This window comes from Pithys albifrons, chromosome 18 (genome assembly GCF_047495875.1).
Source record: "Pithys albifrons albifrons isolate INPA30051 chromosome 18, PitAlb_v1, whole genome shotgun sequence".
Taxonomy (NCBI): domain Eukaryota; kingdom Metazoa; phylum Chordata; class Aves; order Passeriformes; family Thamnophilidae; genus Pithys; species Pithys albifrons.
This window is the reverse complement of record NC_092475.1, coordinates 8,059,729-8,078,345: the sequence shown is the minus strand read 5'-3', so window position 1 is coordinate 8,078,345 and position 18,617 is coordinate 8,059,729. Positions and strand designations below refer to the sequence as shown.

At 46.9% G+C, this 18,617-nt stretch overlaps 1 protein-coding gene across 7 annotated transcripts in view; it reads right to left on the bottom strand.

Annotated features, from left to right (window-relative positions):
• The window catches only part of NFATC2 (nuclear factor of activated T cells 2), a 90,688-nt gene that overhangs the window by 67,933 nt on the left and 4,138 nt on the right, over positions 1-18,617 (bottom strand). For 3 of the 7 annotated variants that reach the window (XM_071572716.1, XM_071572714.1, XM_071572717.1), the window contains exons 1-3: positions 14,771-15,167; positions 6,365-7,391; positions 4,863-5,031 (exon numbers count right to left, since the gene is read on the bottom strand). In XM_071572716.1, the coding sequence (XP_071428817.1) occupies positions 4,863-5,031; positions 6,365-7,391; positions 14,771-14,921 (1,347 nt within the window). In that variant the 5' untranslated portion in view covers positions 14,922-15,167. Of the gene's footprint in view, positions 1-4,862; positions 5,032-6,364; positions 7,392-14,770; positions 15,168-18,617 lie in introns of those variants that run through there. The other 4 variants (XM_071572715.1, XM_071572719.1, XM_071572718.1 and 1 more) reach the window with 4 other exon arrangements.

Genomic DNA, 18,617 nt, shown 5'->3' with positions numbered 1-18,617 from the left:
TATGGGTCAGCCCTCCATCTAATCTTGCTTTATTAGAGATCATATTTGATATTCCCTGTTTTCCAGTCCTGTTTCACATCTAAACAAAAGCAAACTTCAGCCTCGTCTGTGTTTCCCTACACTACTTTTGATTTATTCAGCTTTTCATTTCCTCAATGGCTTCCCTGAGCTTTCAGATAGACAGATCTCAAGGCACAGCCACATTAGCAGTTCACTGCCCTACTGACCTACCCTTAAATTTAGTGGGATGTTAGTTTTGAAGAGAGCTTCCCAGATGTAACTAAAACCCCCATTTTCAGCTCTGCACATTAATCCCTGCAGTAGCACATGTACCAACAGTAAATATATCCACAGCCCAAGAGCTCAAAGCTCAAGAGGCCCCCACAAAGATCACAGTTGTGCAAACAAGTCCTATAGTCCTGTGGGCAAATCAGGCGTGAAACGTGCAGGCAGTTTGTCACACATTGCTCCTGGTCTGGGGACAGAAATCCTGCGAGAGCCAAAACCTGCCAAGCTCCCACTCACTAGAAAAGGGAAGTGAAGGCCATGAGAATGGCACAAAGATGCTGCAGAGCATGAGCTGGCTCTGCCACACGAGTCCAGCACAGCCTGGACTTCCCCTTTGCTGAGCAGAGCAGTTGGGAAGGTGGGAGGGAAAGGACAAACTCAGCTCCTCCAATGTGCCCTAGGCAGTAAATCTCCCTGGGAGGGCTGGCTGGGGTTCCAGCAGGAGCGTGTCTCCAGCCCAGCCCCCATGTGAGAGTGTGAATCACAATATCAAACTGTGATTTGGTTTTGAGTTTCCATCAAAGGTTTCACTAATACACCAATGAATTAGCTGAATGCTGGAAGTCACATACAGTTAAAAGTCAGAGCCCCATGGGAAGCCCAGGCTGAGAAACAATGTCTCCTTTGACTGAGAAACCACAAGAAAACCCATACAGCAAAATTCAAATATAAAAGCAAAGTGGAACATACGCTTGTTATTGTAAAGCAGCTCCTGTGAGCTCCAGTAACAACTCTGCCATTCCAGCTTCCATTTAATAAGAAAAAGAGGCAGTGAAAGTCACCACAATTTCAAAAGCTAAAACCCAGGGGAAAGTTGGGTTGGCGGTGCTGAACAGGAGCCCCTCTCTGTACAGCTTTCAAGCTTTAAAGAGGAGGAGACCAGCACACACAGGCACAGGATGGGCTGAGAGTACACTGCAACCATCGCTGTCCTCCACTTGAGCTCTGTGGTTTTGGAGCCCTGGCCTACATTTGGATGCTGTGCCAAGCTAAGTAGTTGGGTAACGTATTGAATTTTTACAAGTCAAGTTTGTGTTGGACTGCTACTCCATCCCTCTTCACACAGGGACCATCACTGCCTTTCCTGCTGGATGGTCTCTTCCAGAGCCTTGACTGGAGCAGCTGGGTACAAATAAGAAGCTATCCTTCAACTTTGGTGAAAAAGAGCTGCAAACCAAAAATGCCAACCCCTTCTGCAAGCTCAGTGACCGGATGGACCTGCTAGGTGGCAGGTGCATGGAAACTTCAGCTTTGTCCTTGCTGTGCAGGATTTCCTTGCTGTTCTTAGCAATTTGACACCTGAGGGATACTCACATCCAACTTACATCCCCAAAACACAGGCCAGAGTTTCTCTATAGTTAACAGCAAGCTTTAGGTTCCTCCCAAGAGTGACTCGAAACACCTAAACTGGGAGCCTACACTTCTCCATGGGACCCCAGATGGTCCCTGAAATTAGATGAAGGTTACATGGCAGGAATGGTGTCTCTTTTCCTCCTCCAGGTAAAGTAAATGCCCTATTCCATGTGGTCATCTGGCCAGAGGTTTTATTAGCCAGACTCTTCTTCTGCTGTACTTGGAGTGCACAAATGGTGCTGAGCCTTGTGCACAGACTCTCAGGGCTTGACACGTGAAGAAGAGGAAGCAGCATCAGAAAGATAAACCACAAGATAAGGCCTGGAGGATATGAGATCTGCTGGTCTGTAGCTTCAGAGCACCCAAAAGAAGAAACTTGCATGCAAAATGCAATTTCCAAAAGAAAAAAAAAAATATTGCAGACCAACACCATACTGCAAAACCCAGCCAATATCTCTTCCTCCCGAAAATTCAGCTGGGTAATTACTCACATGGAGGGTTAATTTAATGGGAAATTTTTTTTAAATCAGATTTTCTTAGAAAGACATTGTAGTTTAGAAAAGGTAATCAAAATAGTGGAAGAACAATTTAATTTCGTTGCCTTAAACTTATGCAAACTTCTCGCAACACAGTGCCCACCTTTGACAAATCTCTCCTGTTTCATTCTCTGTTTGCATCTGACAGGAACACAAAAGTTAAAATTCATTGAGGGGAAAAAAGGAGAAAGAAAAAAAAAGAAACTTTGAAGCCAAGTAACTTATGACATGAAAGCTTTGGATTTTACCAGCCTCCCCCAGTTTCATATGCCATAAAACATACAGGTGCAACTATCTCATTGCTTAGCATCCATATGAACCTTGTTATGTTCAAGTGAACACAAATCCAACAAATACTTCCAGCTTTATAATAAACCTTCAGAAAGAAACTGTCCACATTTTCCCCAGATGCAGGAACAGCTGTGCAGAGGCACATCTGCTTGGGAAACTCATGTGGACATTTGAATTTATAGTTTTAGATCCTGAAGTTTGATGGCAAATTATGATAAAACTAGGAATATTGGTTCCTGCTTCCACCAGAAAATATAAATCCGTCTTTGTTATTGATTACAGGAAGGAAGCAAATAATTTCTATTTCCCCATGTCATGAGAAACACCCAGTTGAGAGGAATACCTTGAGAAGGTAAATGATACTGTGTTTGTAACAAACTGAGGCAGGACCAAGTGCTGATTTGCCAGGTAGCCTCAAACACACACAGAGGGCTCTGAGCTTCTCAGACCCAAACTAAAAAGCCTGCATATATTGGCAAATGTGACTGATATTTATTATTACCCTGCAGCCTTTACTCAAATATCCACTACATTCATGTGAGCCCAGCTCTACCAAAGTAAACTAAATTCATTGATTTCACAATTCATGGCTTGATTTTAAAAGGGGGTGAGCCTGCAGGGGAGTATTGAACATATGTTCGGAGTTAAGCATAAATCAACCCAGTGAAATTAGTGGTATTGATCACATGCTTAAAATTAAGCATAATTGTCAACATTTGCCTGGTTCATGCAAGTCCTGAGTGGATCAAGACCATCTGGAGGATGCAGCCCAACTTTGCTCAGTGAAAGCTGTGGCCAGCCTGCCCTGCTATCACACATCACCACCAGAACTTATCACGCTGACAGCCTGGCTTTGGCTTTCCTCCTCAGATATGGGCTGAAACGAGGGCGAAAGCAGGGAAAACACCGATGTGGCCCCAGATGGCTACAGAGTAGCTCCTCAGCCAGTATTTTATATCACCCTTTGAAAGGTGAAGGAAAAGCCCATCACCTTCCAGAACAGAATAAGGGTTCAGCTCATCCAGCCCTCAGGTCAGCAGAGGGACAAATTTGTTCTCTCCACCACTGTCAGCTTGGATTTCCCTCACTTGTTTCATCAGTGGCCTCCCTTCTCACAAGCACAGCTTGGACCAGAAATGGACTCTTCAGGACCATATAAATGATATCTCAAAAGAGATACAAAATTTTATTTCTGTAGTGACGTCAACCCCAGTTGCAAGGGAACTCCTACCTAAACTCATTCACCCTTTCTCTACAGCATCACAAAGCTGAAAACATGTCCTCTGTTTATTTACAGCTCTATACAGGCCAAACTTTTCAATGAAATCTTCTTCACTCCTGTGGAATTCCCTTGCCCTGCTGACTCCTTGTCACACAGCTACTACAGCTAGCACAGGTTTCCCCTCAGGGCTGTTCATCCAGGACACACAGAAGGCTGCACTGATGACAAGCAGCACACAGGAGGGGCACAGCATCAGCAAGTTACAGATAAACCAAGCATCAGATTGAAATGGATGTATTGAGTGCCTGAATTACACAGGGTGGAAATTCTCTGACCTAAATTTTTAAAAGGGCTTAAAATTAGAAGTATAACCACATAACCTGGGGAGAGGGGGAAAAAAAAAGAAAAATTGCTAAGGAAAATCAAATGCATGAAAGACATTTCTAGCAAAAGGCAGCTGTTAACTCTGGGGAAGCTCCAGCTGAACATCCAGGCCTTCCTAATCCAACTCTCATCAAGGGTAATGAAGGTTGATTTGCCTTTTTTTAAGCTTGAAGAGAATGTATATGAGACTTGTACAGTTTGGCTCTAGAGCCCAGAGAGGAGCAGATGTTAGAAACACTCAGACACACAACACGACTCTGCTCATGGACCTGCCATGTGGGAACGTGGGCAGCACAGCTCCAAAACCTTCATTCACTGCTGGCAGGACGACATGGGGCTGCAGATCTGCCATGATCTGATCTGCCAGTTCTTTTAAATCTGAGTTTGGTGGGTCACTGAGCTAAACAGTTTGAAAGCCAGGCTTGATGTCTGTACATTTTGAACCCCACAAAAAGCCTTAGTTTACACAGAAGTGTCTGTTGTCAAGATAAAATGGGATCAGCTGAAATTCAGGATAATCAGGCATCTTATGACAGAATTAGGTCACAGGAGATTTAACATAAACCCCAGAAAAGGTGGCAAAGACATTGCCCAAGTTTCTGAGCTTCCTCGAGTTAATCCAAACAAGCCTTCCAAGTATCTTGGACTTCACCACAGTTCAGCTTCAGACTTTTAAGCCCATCCACAAGCACACAGGGTCCTTCTCTTTCAGGGCCAGCCCCCAGCAAGCTGTTCAGAAATTAACTCAGCCCCACTTTTCCTCTAAGAAGATGTTGTAAGTCACTTACCTGGACCACGGGGTGGCCCCCGGTGGGTGCCTTGACGGCGCCGCGGCTGCCCTCGGTCTCGTAGTGGGCGCGGTGGTGGGGCTTTGGCTGTACCTCAATCCGCAGCTCGTAGGAGCCCGCCTGGCTGGACAGGGGCCACTCCAGGGGTGGGAGCGACTGGACAGGCAAACTGGGCAGAGAGAGGACACTCCAGTGAAACTCCTGAGCACTCCATTTCCCAAAGCCCCATCCCATCGTTCCCCCAGCACCCCACTGGGGCTGCTCTGGCTGAAACATTTAGGAGTCTGCTATTGATTCCGGTGAGACTGTGCTGTCCTGCTCACATTTGGTTACAAACTGTGCTGAAATTCAGGATCAGGACAATAATTTCTGTGCACTCATCTCCATGCAGAAGAGAGCAAGATATTTCTATTTCTTGAACAGAAATACCTGTAGCAGTTATGTTTTTCCAAAGATCTCCCTCTTTTATCTAGCTTTTGCTGTGTGTCAAACATTGATCACAGAACACATGTTGTGAAATATTAACTTAATTTACCACTACCTACCAGTTGTGTAAATTAACAACCTTTATGATTTCCATAAATTTTAAAATGCATGTGAATAAAATGCTAAATATTCTTACCTGTTACTAGTTTTCCTGTTACAAAAATACACACGGGTTTTTAACATGAAATGTATACACTGAAATGGACTAGAGCTTGTAGTGGATTTTAAACTACTCTTACTTTGTGAGCACAAGCTGCTTCCAGGACCAGTCTAACAAGCCAAGGGAAGTCACAGCCTGTGTTCTTTCACTTGGAATTTGTGTTTAGCAGGTTGGGAGTAGCCTGGGATAATATGATCAAGGAGATAGCCCTGGTGCTGAGCTGGATGGCAGGGTGGCAGTGGTACTGGGAGCTGAGTCACACACTTGGCACCCTCAGTCCTGGCAGACTTGCACCACTCAGGGTCCAGCCCTGCCCCTGGTGCCAGACTGGAGGCAGTTGATGAGGGGAGTGCCAATGGCTAAGATTCAGCTGAAGGAACAATTAACAAATTAACAACCAACAACAAGTCACTTTGAGTTGATTGAACGATGACTTGGAGAGCTGTACTCTGTTTTGAATCAGGAATTACTTACAGCATTTTCATCCTTGATGGAAATTTGTGACTGTTTTTACAAAAGCAATCCCATAATTTTCTTCTAAAGTGGCAGGACAGCACCAGAGTGTTCAGCCTTTGTCAAAGACTGTCTGCAATCTCCTATTTAGACAAATCATTTGGCAATTTGAATTTGCAGTGTACCACACTATCAGTGAACCACTTTGAGGATGTGCCTTCCACACCCAGATTTATTCATCTCTCAGAATCATAATGGGGTCCCATTAACCAGTGCTATCCCTGAGGACTTAGCTCTGGTGTGCAGCGGGATCTGCCCAAGAAAACACTCCCCAAGGATCATCACGCATGATAGAGGACACCACGCCATGAGAAAACACACCCCCAAAGGAAGGATTACATACCTGCAGATGGGTATTGCAGGCACCAGTTGCTTTGTCCAGGATGGAGGTACCAACAGAATTGACTCTGGGGCTGAGTTTCTCCTGTCCTCTTGCTCACAAGGCCCATGGAAGTCAACAGTCTGAAAGACGTGACATGAAATGCTGTTTTTGTGGGAAGACATTGATGAAGGATCAGGGCTGGTTTTCCACATTTTCGTGGGAACACCACAGGAAGGATCCGCAGGAAGGCTGCTCATAGCATCCATGGCAAGAGAAGCGCTGGGCAACTGCGTGTAAGTAACTGAAGAGTTGTCTTCTCTCAAGGGGATGCGAGGAGAGGATTGTGGAGAGGGGGTCCTTGACTGTCGTGGAGAAGTGGAAGGCAGCTGAGTGCTGTAGAGCTCAGTGCAAGAGTACCTCCGTTTTGCACCTGGTGATGAAGACCTTGAGTTGGGACAGGGTGATGGTGAATGTCGTCCCAAGCAGGTTTCCTCCGTGATGCTTGTTCGTGGTGACATTATTGGAGAGGTTCTAGGAGAATAATGAGTATGGATGTTTTGAAACTGTGGACAAAGGTCATCACTAGGACCATTATTTGGTGAAACACATGGTGACGTGCAAGGAGATACATTTGTCTCTGAAATGAAACTTGCAGAGGAGCCGCTACTAGCTGGGCTCAGACACAGTGGTTCTCTGTAGCCCTCAAAGCCAGGGACAGGCAGGGTAACCCTTGGGCTAGTGGTAGCTGAGTTTGACTGATGTTCTACCAAAAGAACATCTGTGTCTCTGCTGCGGAAGGGACCCCCTGAATGAATCAGTTCATGATATGGAGTAATTTCAATCCTAGGGCTTGGAGCAGAGGCCCCTGCAGCGTTGGCAGGGTGTGTAGGTGTTGTCCCTATGCTATCTGGCTGTCCATATCTGCCCATGGGATCTGCAGAAAGGCTAGGAAAAGGCAGGGGGCATGGCTTGAGGCCACAGTCCAAGACATCATGATCGTATGTAACTCCAGAGGGTGGGCTGTTGGTTTTATGTGGAGTCGGTTCTTCTGGAAAAAGAAGGGTCTCTTTAAGACTATAGATATTATTACAGAAGCTGAGCAATCATGGATTAAAAAATGCATATTTATAAACTGGTTGTGATCTGATAATAGCTTAGTATTTGTTTAACTCTTTAACTGCAGTTAATGCTTGTGAAAAGTGCTGGATTAAGAGCCAGGGAAGCTCAAGTGCTCAGAGCAGGTGCAGGATAGACAGAAGCACTGCAAACACCTCCACACTGCCTGAGCCTGACCTCGAGGATCACCTGGAAGGGTCAGCAGTGAGTCAGCCTCCCTGCCCATGTCAGTGCTGGCCCTCCTGCTCTTTCTGCCAAATATACCCCTTGGCACCAACTGGGTTGCTGTTACTTCAGTCAAATTTTGTCAACCAGGAGCTGGACTGAGACCATCACATCACAAAATCACCTCCAAATAGGTAAAACCAAAATGTTGAGAAACAGCTTTTGTTGAAGGGAGAAAAACCTTTCTTACACAGCCAAGCCCTTCATGAAACCAAAGCTGAGTTCAAGCTCTTAAATTAAAAAGTCAGTTCTGTGTGAGGATTTGTTTGGCTCCACATCACGTCAGCAAGTTTTGGTGACAGGTTTCACATGAGAATGCACCAGATGATCAGAAAACACATTCACAAATACTTGTTAGAACAGGGAGAGAGATAGAAAGGATCCAGCCCCATGGTTACAGGCAATCATGTTCCAATTCAACTGGCCAGAGAGAGATTATAGAATACACAAAAACAGGGAAGTGTTCAGTGCAACCCTCTCTCCTGGTGCAAAAAATCCTCAATTTGCAGAGATCCTCATCTTGCAAACTATCCCCAGGTTGCAAAGCACAGGGTTCCAGGCAACACAGAATTTCCACCAGCATCATTGAGCCCAGTTCTGATCTAGTCCCAGCACTCCATCAGGTGTTTAATGCCAGGGGTGTCCAAGAGACTGGAGACATGCCAGGTATCCCCAGGACAGACCATGTACATCAGCTCCTGGAGGTTCCACAGCCTGGGAGCTGAATAATATTTGTCATCACAGAACAGCATGCAAAGTACTATCAGGATTTTTATCTATTTTTAAAGCTTTCAATGTATCCAGCAGGAAATAGGTGAAACAACTCTACAGTTTGGGATTAATTTACACATCTGCTCACCCTGGGCACAGGTGTCACAGGTAAAGACAAATTCAAATAACTGTTCCAGCATTTTCTCTAACTCCTACATGACATGAGACAACATTTCCCATAAGAAAATAATGTGAGACATAAAGCCAGGTAGGAGCTGACTGTGCTTTCTGCAATGGCTGCAAAAGTTTGTAGCGAAATTTTCATAAGCAAAGAGATTTTGACAGAATTTTAGGGGGTTTCTGTTTGTTTTCAGGAACTGCTGAGGCTTCATGTTTAGCAGGAAACTCCGAGAGCTGAGCAAACAAACCAACACACAGAATGCCTGTGGTGACAGGAGGGGAGATGCACAGGAGGGTCCAGCCTGCAGATTTCTTAAGGTTCCCTCTGGCTTTTAATCCCAGCACGCAGCTGTTCTGGGGATGGGAAAACAGCAACGAGTAACTGAATTCTGAGCCGAACATATTTTAGTATCGTTGATTTCAGAGCTTTGGCACTCACAGGAATAGTGTGTCATCCCCATCACTCAGATCTGACACATCAAGCCTAGATATGGGTGCTGAGAATCACTTTTAATAGAACTCGGCACGCCTTCGGCATCAGCAGAGTAACACACGCCCCACAGACACACCAAACATCGCTCTCCCCAGTTTCAGCTGATGCAAGGCAGCAAAACCAGCACCAAGCACAGCGAGGCTCGATGCCAGGGCTTGAGCAGGATTTGTGCAGTGACCAACAATCGCAGAAAAACTCTCCAAGCTGAACTGCTGCACATCAAGGAACAGGCGACCCTTTCAGTTTCCCATTCAACACACCCACGTTAAAGTTGCCCCCATCTTACACATCAAACTGTTTTACCTGTGCCACATATACAGACAGCAGGTAAAGAACTAAAACTCCTCAGAATATGATCAGCAAAGCCAGTGTAGGTAGATTCATGTCAAGGGGTATGGGAAAAGCAAGCATGCCTTCGTATGTGCATGTGTAATTTTTAAAGTCTTCTGAATCACAAACATGACCACCCACAGTGTCTGCCCACTAAAAACTGGGCTTTAGATAACCTACATTTTCTTTGCTTATCCCTGTAATATTGTGCTTAAAAGAGCACTTTCACTTAAAAGAGCATTTTCACCCTTGGCATTCACCCTCCCAGAGGATCCACGTTCCAGGTATTAATAACACGTTTACACACAACAACAAGCCCCAGCGTGCCCTTGTCTGCACGGCCAGAGCTCCGCAGAGCTCCTGGGTCCTGCAGCTGGCACAGCTCACCGAGGCCACAGCCCCTGGCCAAGCACACACCCACAGCTTCTGCACAGCAACAATATTTACTTTTCCCCCCACATGGCATATCCTCAATGCAGCAGGACCGTGGGCAACGCTGCAGACCAAACCTCAGAGAACAGCTCCAGGCAACGCTCCCGGGGGCTGCGGCTTCGCAGGGAGCGGCTGCCGGCCCTGACTCATCGGCACTGCCTCGTCAGAAGCCAGGCTTGGGGGGTCTGGGGCCATCTCTCGACCGAGGCACAGACCTGCAGAACCCCAGGGGTACAATGAAATCACTGTCCCGGCTGCTGCTGCTGCCCACGCCGGTGACGTCACGGTCTATCACCATGGAGACGCCGGTGATGCTACAACGAAAGGCTCTGACCTCACCCGGGAGGGAAACGGGGCTGAGGGCTGAAGCAGCAACTGCAGCTCTCAGAAATACACGGCTCTTCCATTAAAATCAGGAGCAATCCTGCCTTTTGCTTCAGTAGGAGGGGACTGGCTACTCCATTCCCGGCCAAACTGAGGTTAGGAATCTATGCCAGGAGAGGACAGACCAGAGCCAACACCCCACCACCACCACCAGAAGTTTGCTTTTGTAAACAGCTTCAAGCTCTTGCATTTGAGGGGGCAGATGGAGAAAGGATGTTCACCAGAGGCACAGGTTTGCACCCAAGGCTGTGACACCTTCAAGGGTTCATCCATTCCTGCACAATGCATCCCACAACACAGACTGAAAGACTCCAGCAAAGTCCTTTCCCACTGCTTTTCTGATGGACATCTCAGCAAACAGTACAGAAGCCTCAGCACAGCTTCTCTGCACAGCCAGATACAGCACTTCCCCATCTCCCCTCACTGGGGCATTTCCCAGCCTGAGATTTCACTGCTAAATCACCCTCTGATTCAGTACCAAAAGATCCTTCTGCTTTGACAGGGGGTTAAAAGAAAGCAAGTTTTTCACCTAGACAGCATGCTTCCATTCCCAGGGCTCTGCATGCTACTGTACTGCACATAACCAACAAACCAGCTCCTCTGGGCAGGCCCAGGAAGGGTGCAGGCAGTTCTCCCAACCCTATGAAAGCTGGGCAGCCTCCCCAGATGAGAACCCTCAGGAGTGCTCTTAAGACCCAACAGAGTTAAATCACTGGTGAAAGAGATCAAGGGATTTAAGTTTCAAAGGATTCAACCCTTGATTTATAAAACTCCTTTTCACACACCTCCAAGAGGCAGAAAGTAAAGCCCTGCTGGGTCCTGCCAAGCTCCAGAGGTTCCCCAAGCCCAGGACCTCACCAGTGTGTGCTCAAATGGCTCTGCAAGGGCCACCCTCCTCTGGTTTAAAACAAGGCAGTTACTTCAAAGCCATCCAGTCAGTCAAATGTGACCTTGCCAATTAGCATGAAATTAGGGAATAAAAGATCATGCATTACATGCTGGGTTTATCCAAACCATCATCTAGGGAAAGCTAAAGATAGACACGTGTGGGACAAAGCAGCCAAGGGAGGGCAGCAGCTGAAGTTTGGCTTTGACCTCACATCCTCTTGCTGCAGTGCAGCTCTTGGGATTTAAATGGAGTTCCTTATTTGCCTAAGTAAAACAGTCAATTTTTTTCTTAATTAACTTGCTTATTGTCATTTGAAGGGCCCAGTGCAGAGCTTTTGTGCATTTTTCCAAACCCAGGTTGTCTGTTATTTACACAAACTGCTTGGAAGCACCAAGTGAGAGCTGGTTTCCTGACTGAAATCTGGAATTCTCTGTTAGATGTGCATATTTGGTTCTTTATGGCAGTGCTGAACACTGCCTCCTGTGTTCCTGAGCCAGGCCCCAGGACCCAGCTGCATGCACTTTCAGTTTTTTCCATTTTAATAGCTTTGCATCTGGGAGAAAAATTCCCCAATGAGGCAAATTGTACAGGGCTTGACACCTACAAGACATGGCAACATTTCTGGGAGCCTGTCTACGTACAAACAAGCATTTAGAGGAATATTAATATTTATAGATGCTCCCTGCTTCCTCTCTCTGCATTATACACACACAGACCTTGTAGATTCAGATCACCAGATGCAATGTAAGAGTCTGCTGAGCTACAGCAAGGGCTTGAGCCTACAAGAAAATAGTCTTTTCCATCTGCACTCTCATCTGTTGTCTCAGGGCAGGATTTTGTCTGGAATCTTATTTACAGATAGGTTTTGTTTGGACTTTCAAAATACCCCTCAGAAGATAAAGTCCCAGAAGGGTTAACCTCAGAAATTAAAAATTCTGTGGCAGCTTTACTTATCAGCAGATCCATCACACAGTGAACACCACAAAACTGCATGAAGAGAGCTACTGAATCAGAGAGGCTTTTCAGTGTTTTGTCTCTCATAGTAGCTAACAACATGTATTAGGAAGAATACACAAAACACTGATTAGAACCTACTGATCAGGGAGCCTGATTTGTAGGAGCCCATTTGTAAATGTTCATTAACTCTCTGTCAATATTCTCCACTGATAAATAAGGATATGCAACACCTGTCAAATCTGAGATAAGCTAATACTTAGGATACCACTGGCAACACCTGCACAGGTAACTCTAAAGGGAATGCAACTAACATTTTGTTTTAAAAGGAGGGAGAAAACATCCTCAAAGGCCAAGTGAAATCCTAACTTCAATTTAACAGCACAGGATACCTGTCCTGCCAACACTCCCCAAATCCTGTTCACCTGGGCACACCACTGAGTTCAGCAGATGTTTCTCGTTTGCAAACGCTGAGAAGATAATTGCTAATTAAAGTCTGGCAAGTAAAGGTAAAAGGCACAGGAAAAATGGCCTTTTGTACAGCACTCTTGCTTTTGGAAATGGTTGACTTAGAGAGGAATATCTAATACCAATAATATTGACCGTAGAACTTTTACTTACCCTTCTTTTCCCTGTTCCTTTTATAGCATTCCATGTTCCCGTTGTCTTAGGCACACATAAGCACTACTGAATGCCAGCCACTTTCAGCAAAGATATTTCTGGCATTCCCATGGCAACAAGTTGTGATATAGATCCTACTTCTAAAACACAAGTTTGGGTGGACACTGCCAAATCCCAACCTTTTAAAAAAAATTCCATCAGAAATAAACTTTCATCCCAATCCATTCCTAGAGCCTCAAATTTCCTTTTCTTCCTATTTTTTTTTTAATTTAAAAACTCCCTTTTAGTATGCTTACAGAGATTTGTTATTAGAGGACATGTCATAAGCAGTGGGTGGAGCAGTCCAGGCTGTGAGGACACCACAGCCTCTTTCAAACAGGCTCCAAATGTAGGAACCAGACTAAAGCATTGGGATCCACAGACACTCCTATGGTTTTGGTTCCACTTTGAATCAATCTCTGAAAAGGCCTTGTTTGCCCAACTGCAGTTCAGACGAGGCCAGAATTGCATATGAACAATGAGCATCATTTACCACCGGCATGTGGATAAAGTCCTTCCTCAAAATGTGAACATTTTCTGTTCTCATGTAAACATGCTTTAATCTTTTGTACATTAAAGGTCATGGATGTATCCTGGATTGCCTACAGACTCTAGCTGGTGTCTTTTCAAAGACAGGGAGAATGCTCTCCAGATTACAATATATATGGTTGTGATTTTTTTTTTTATGCTAATGATTTCCATCTTTGGAACAAACAAAATTACTACTAATTATGGTTCCCAGTCATTCAAATGTGGAGAAAGCAGGCTCAAGAAGGAAGTTACTTCTACAATAAGCATACTCTGCTCCGCGTTTATGTGGTTTGAAGATTAAACTTTCTACCCCCCACCTACGTACTATTATATTCTGTAGAACCTCCCACTTCAAGCTTCACAGCATTACTGTTTACCACAGAGTTGTGAACAAATCAGCAGCTGAAGCTTTCACTGAGATTTCCTGTATTTTTATTAAAATCACTGACCTCTCCCCATCATGAATTTATTTCAGCACAGTTTGATCTACATGAAACCCTGAAAGAAAATTCAACTTTGTGCATCTGATGACATTAACCATCCTCACTCTGCTTTGATGCTGGTGCACATCTGTATATTTAAACCAGGACACAAAGAGCAAAACTTACTAATAACTCTGTTTCAATAATGATACTAAGATTTAGGCCTCAAAGGGCTCCTCCTGCACTGTCCCTTAGGAACAAAACATCTCTCTTCAGATGCCCCAGAGAAACGCCACCTCTCCACTGTGCAGAACCAAAATGAATGTATCTTAGAAACAATAGCCCAGCAATTCAGTCCTCTGGGTCCTCTCTCTTTTACCTTTGCCTGGTTTACACAAATCTGTGTTTTATGGGTAAGAAAGTCTCACTTTTTACTATCATCAACTGATAGAATTATCATTTAGGAAGCTATGGGGCACTTAGCAGTGCTTTTAGTATTATAGCATAAGCTCAGAGAAGTAGAAGTCTGCAAATCTTTCTTAATTTTAACTTAACTTACGGGGTTTGGACCAAATTGGCAACTAGATCTGCCCAGCTCCCTGCCATCCAAGCAGGATGCTCAGGCTCACAGTAGGTGATTAATTCCTCGGGGTTCCAAGCCCCAGTGCTCGAACTGCCTTTTTGAGTTTCCAGAACACACTCTAAGCACGATGATGATGATGATGGTCACAAGGCGACCAACTGCGCTGAGCTCCTCTGCTCCACCTCTGGCAGCTGCACCCACTCCCGGGTGCATAGCTTTGGGAACAAGAGGGGGTGCCACGGCCGCCTTCAGACACTGTAGCACAGGATGGGGACCGAGCCAGTGACCCTTCGCAAGCATCTGCCGGGCAAAGCAGCCCCGCCAAACCCGACCCGCCCGGCCCTGCCAAGCAGCGCATCGCCGGCATCCAGCGCCCGGCCCCGGCAGGGCAGGGCAGGCCCAGTGGTGTCCCACGAGGAGCCGCCGAGGGCGCAGCAGCAGCGCTGGGGCGGCACAGGCGGCTCCGCCGCCCCGTCGGGACGCGGCCGCAGCTCCTTCTCGGCGGCTCCTCACCAACCTTCGATCGGCTTCACGTAGTCGTAGTCGTAGTCGAAGAGGATGGAGAAGTCGAACTCCTCCTGCGGGCTGGCCGGCCGGGCCGTGCCGGGGCCGTGCCCGGGATGCCCATCCCGCGGGCCGGGGTCGGGGTCGGGGGCCGGGGCGCTCATGACAGCGACAGCGCCCGCGGGCAGCGGAGCCCGCCCGGGGCCGGAGCGCCCAGAGTGCGGCAGCCGCAGCCCCCGGCGGTGTCCTTCCAAGTACAAGTGCAGAGAAGTCAGAGGGCACGGGATAAAAACAAACAAAAAAAGAGGGAATAAGGGGCGTAAAACAGCAAAAAAAGCTGTGGCGGCCGAGGCGGCGGCGGGCGCGGTGCCCCGACGGCGGGTGCGGGCAGCGAGCCCGGCGGCGGCACACGCGGGGCCGAGCGACAGCAGTGGCAGCTTCCTGCTCCGGGCAGGCACCTGCCGCCGGGGCCGCCCCCGGGAGGAGGAGCCGTGCCCGGCCCGAGCAGCACCGCACCGGCCCCGCCGGACCGGCAGCGCGGCCACGGGGGTCGCGGTTGGAGCGGGACGAAAGGACCTGGGCTCAGGGGAGGTAGAATGGACATAGAAAAAGCAGGGCTGCAAGAGAGGTAACGGGGAGCCCCTAGAAATTACCCCCGTCGGGTGGGCATCTCTGCCCTGCTACCCCATGTTGGGCATTACTCTCTGCCTCGTCTGCAGTCAAGCCCCTTTCTGTTGAGGTTTCCAGGGTCTCCAGCAGCTCTAGGCAGTCCAGATACTGGCTTTGCTTTCTTCAGGTTTCATGGGTCCTGCACCACATGCTCCTGCTTCCCATGGCAGGCTACAGTCAGGGCAGCAGCAGGCAGGTTGCTGCAGTCACAGGCCAACATCTGGTAACTGGAGCACCCTTAGAGACATCAAGTCCATCATGCAGAAAGCCTCTGTTCTCCTCCTGCCTTGCTCACAAACAGCATTTCAGAGAATGGGCTCTCTGACGTTCCCCACTGACCACACTGCTGGTGCTGCCAGCTTGTCCAGGTCCCCTCAGCCACCTCCACCACATTGCATCTATTCATCAGCATCTTCTCCAGGCCCTGAACAGGGTGCTGGTTGGTGCCCCCAGGCAGCCTCCTTTCCCTCTGATGGCTGCTGCAACCAGAGTGACTTCACTCGTGGGTAACTGGAGACCCTAAATTTGTGTGTTCAGAGGACTGTGGTCAGAAGGCTGTTCCCTTGCACATACCTGTTTGTATGGTGCCCTTTATTAGCGTACAGATGGCTGTCATCAGGTCTGTGAGTTTGAAAAATGCTCTTAGTCTGTAGACAGGGCAGGGAGGCAAAGGCAGGGGGACCAAGATCATTAAAAAAGTATTTGGGTGTTTACTTCAGCTTGTTTTTATTTGCTAAGCCTGTCAGCACAGCAACATTAACTACATGACAAGTCTGACCCCATGTTACTTGTCTAAGGTCACAGAAAGTCTGTTTTAGAGCACATATGAACCAGAATCTCTGTTTGGGCTTAACTCTGTTGCCTTCCTAATGAATATGTCCAGTCAAGTAATGATACATTGTCTCCTCATCACACCCTTTTGCTCCATCCTTTGCTACTCCAGAGGGCAAGAACACAGTTTTCTTACTGTTTGTGATCAGTTTCTACACTGAGCTTTAGAAGAAGCCCAATACTGTCCAGTCAACCCAGGGAGCTATTGGGAGGCATCAGAGGCACCTGGGATGAGTAGAAACACTGCACAGGGCTGGGGCTGAAGGGGGTGTCAAGGAGCAGCAAAACCCACTGTGAGGCTGCATGTGTGGGCAGCAGTCACATGGGAATCAGGCTTTGTGGTATTAAATTGTTACTAGAAAGTGCCAAGGGATAGGGAAACCTGGCTGTCAGAAAGGTCAGGTTATCCTGCAGATGGGATACGCCAGGGTGTTTACTGAAATGTTTACAGAAGATGGTATATTCGCTCCATAGTGAAGTGCAATTTAAATGGAGAGGAAAAAGCCATTATTCCAAATTCACAGCACTACATTAATGAGTGATTTCACAGCTATCAATGCCAAGCTTTAACTCAGCAAAGACTAAAAAGACAAGTAGTAATGCATAATATACATAGTAACACAATGGCTTGCTCAGATCAATGGCTTGGCTTGCTCAGATCAAACTACGTGACTTTGTCCTGTACACACTGCAGAAGCTGCTCAAATGGTGCTTTGCTGGTGCCAGTGGGCGGCACTGGGCCCTGCAGGGCACGCACACGCATGGGTGCTGAGTGGAAGGGCCACAGGCTGTGTCTGTGTCTGTGCCACAAGAGGCTGCTCCCTGACTCCTGTTCCTTGCTCCGGGCAGGAACTGCTGGAGCCTGTTTCGGACAGAATCCAGTGCTTGCTCTGTGGTTGAGCTGGAGACCACAACTCAAGTCCACCTCCTGTGCTGCAACAATTCCCAGGCTCCACAAGGCGCTGGCTCTGCGGCTCTGCAGTGTGTCCCTCAGCCAGAGCCGGGGCTCTGCCACGACCGGGATGGGCAGGAGAGCCGGAGCAGCCACCCATGAGCGGCCTTGGGACAGGCATCCACAAACGAGGCACCCCAGAAAGCTGCAGATGGGCTTGAGATCTTACCCTCAGGAATGTGAGGCTCCTTGGGGAACTCGTGCTGCTTTGTTTGAGGGATTGATTTGTTCTGAATTGTTTAAGCATATATTGAATTGAACTATTTATATCTGTTGCACAATGATGCTTACCGTTTGCTAAGTGCTGGCCTTTTACCATTGGCCCTTCTGTTTGAAATTCATTAGGAAAACCAAATATAGTTGCTGATCTTGGCTTAGCATTAAAGAGAGTTGTCACCCCTGCACTAACAGCACACGGAGCACAATTGGAGAGCATCAATTGTATCAGCCACAAAAAGAAATGACATGAACAATAACATCAGGCTTTTTAAGTGAGATGTGAGTGACTGGCAGGAGAGCATGGGGAAATGACCCCAACCTCTGCTAAAGCGTTATCCCATCCTTATTCCAAGTTTGCCTGTACTCCATTAAGCATAAGAAGTTTCAAACTTATCGTCAGCCACTCCTAGAATTAGTAATACTCTACAAATGGAAAATGTACCTTTTGCTTTCCAAGACAACCATGTCATGCGAAATAGTTTCACTGCTAATACACGTAATCATAAATTCTGACACTGGCGAGGAGTTGGAGTGACAAGACAGCAATGAGAAAAGTGTTAGAGAAATGTAGGAATTAGCTCAGTTTATGGGATTCAACTTTTTTTGCCCAACAGACAACTTGATGTCAAGGGGCAAGAGCGTCCAGGCATCAATCAACTAGATTCCTCCTGCAGCTCTCAGGGCACATAAGGACACGGGTTTCATAGGATCACTATGGCTTAACCTGTAGGAATAACAGTTTCCACATGCTCTGAGTACACAGAGATCTGAGTTCTAGTGCTTTACACTGTGGACTGGGTCTGAACCTATCAGTGCAGAAATGGTGCAAATCTGCAAAACAGAGATCTGACCTAAATGTTAGAGGTGCACGAAGCCATTGCTAGGTACAAACAGCAGCAGAATTCATTTCAAGGGACAGCTGTCATTTCTGGAGCCCTCTAAGGCTGAGCATGTTTTAATTTAGACCCAAACCAGGCTCTCAAGCCCACAAAGAGAATAAAACATTATAAATGGTTTAAGTTTTAGCTGTTAATAACTACATAAGTGAGAAATACTGCCCACAGTCTGTCATTAATAATTAGCAGTGAAGAAAAGGCAGGGAAGCTCCTAGACTAAAATAGACTGCAGGCTCTTCGACTCAACACACACATGCAGAAAAATCATCTGACCACTCCAGATCAAAGGAAAA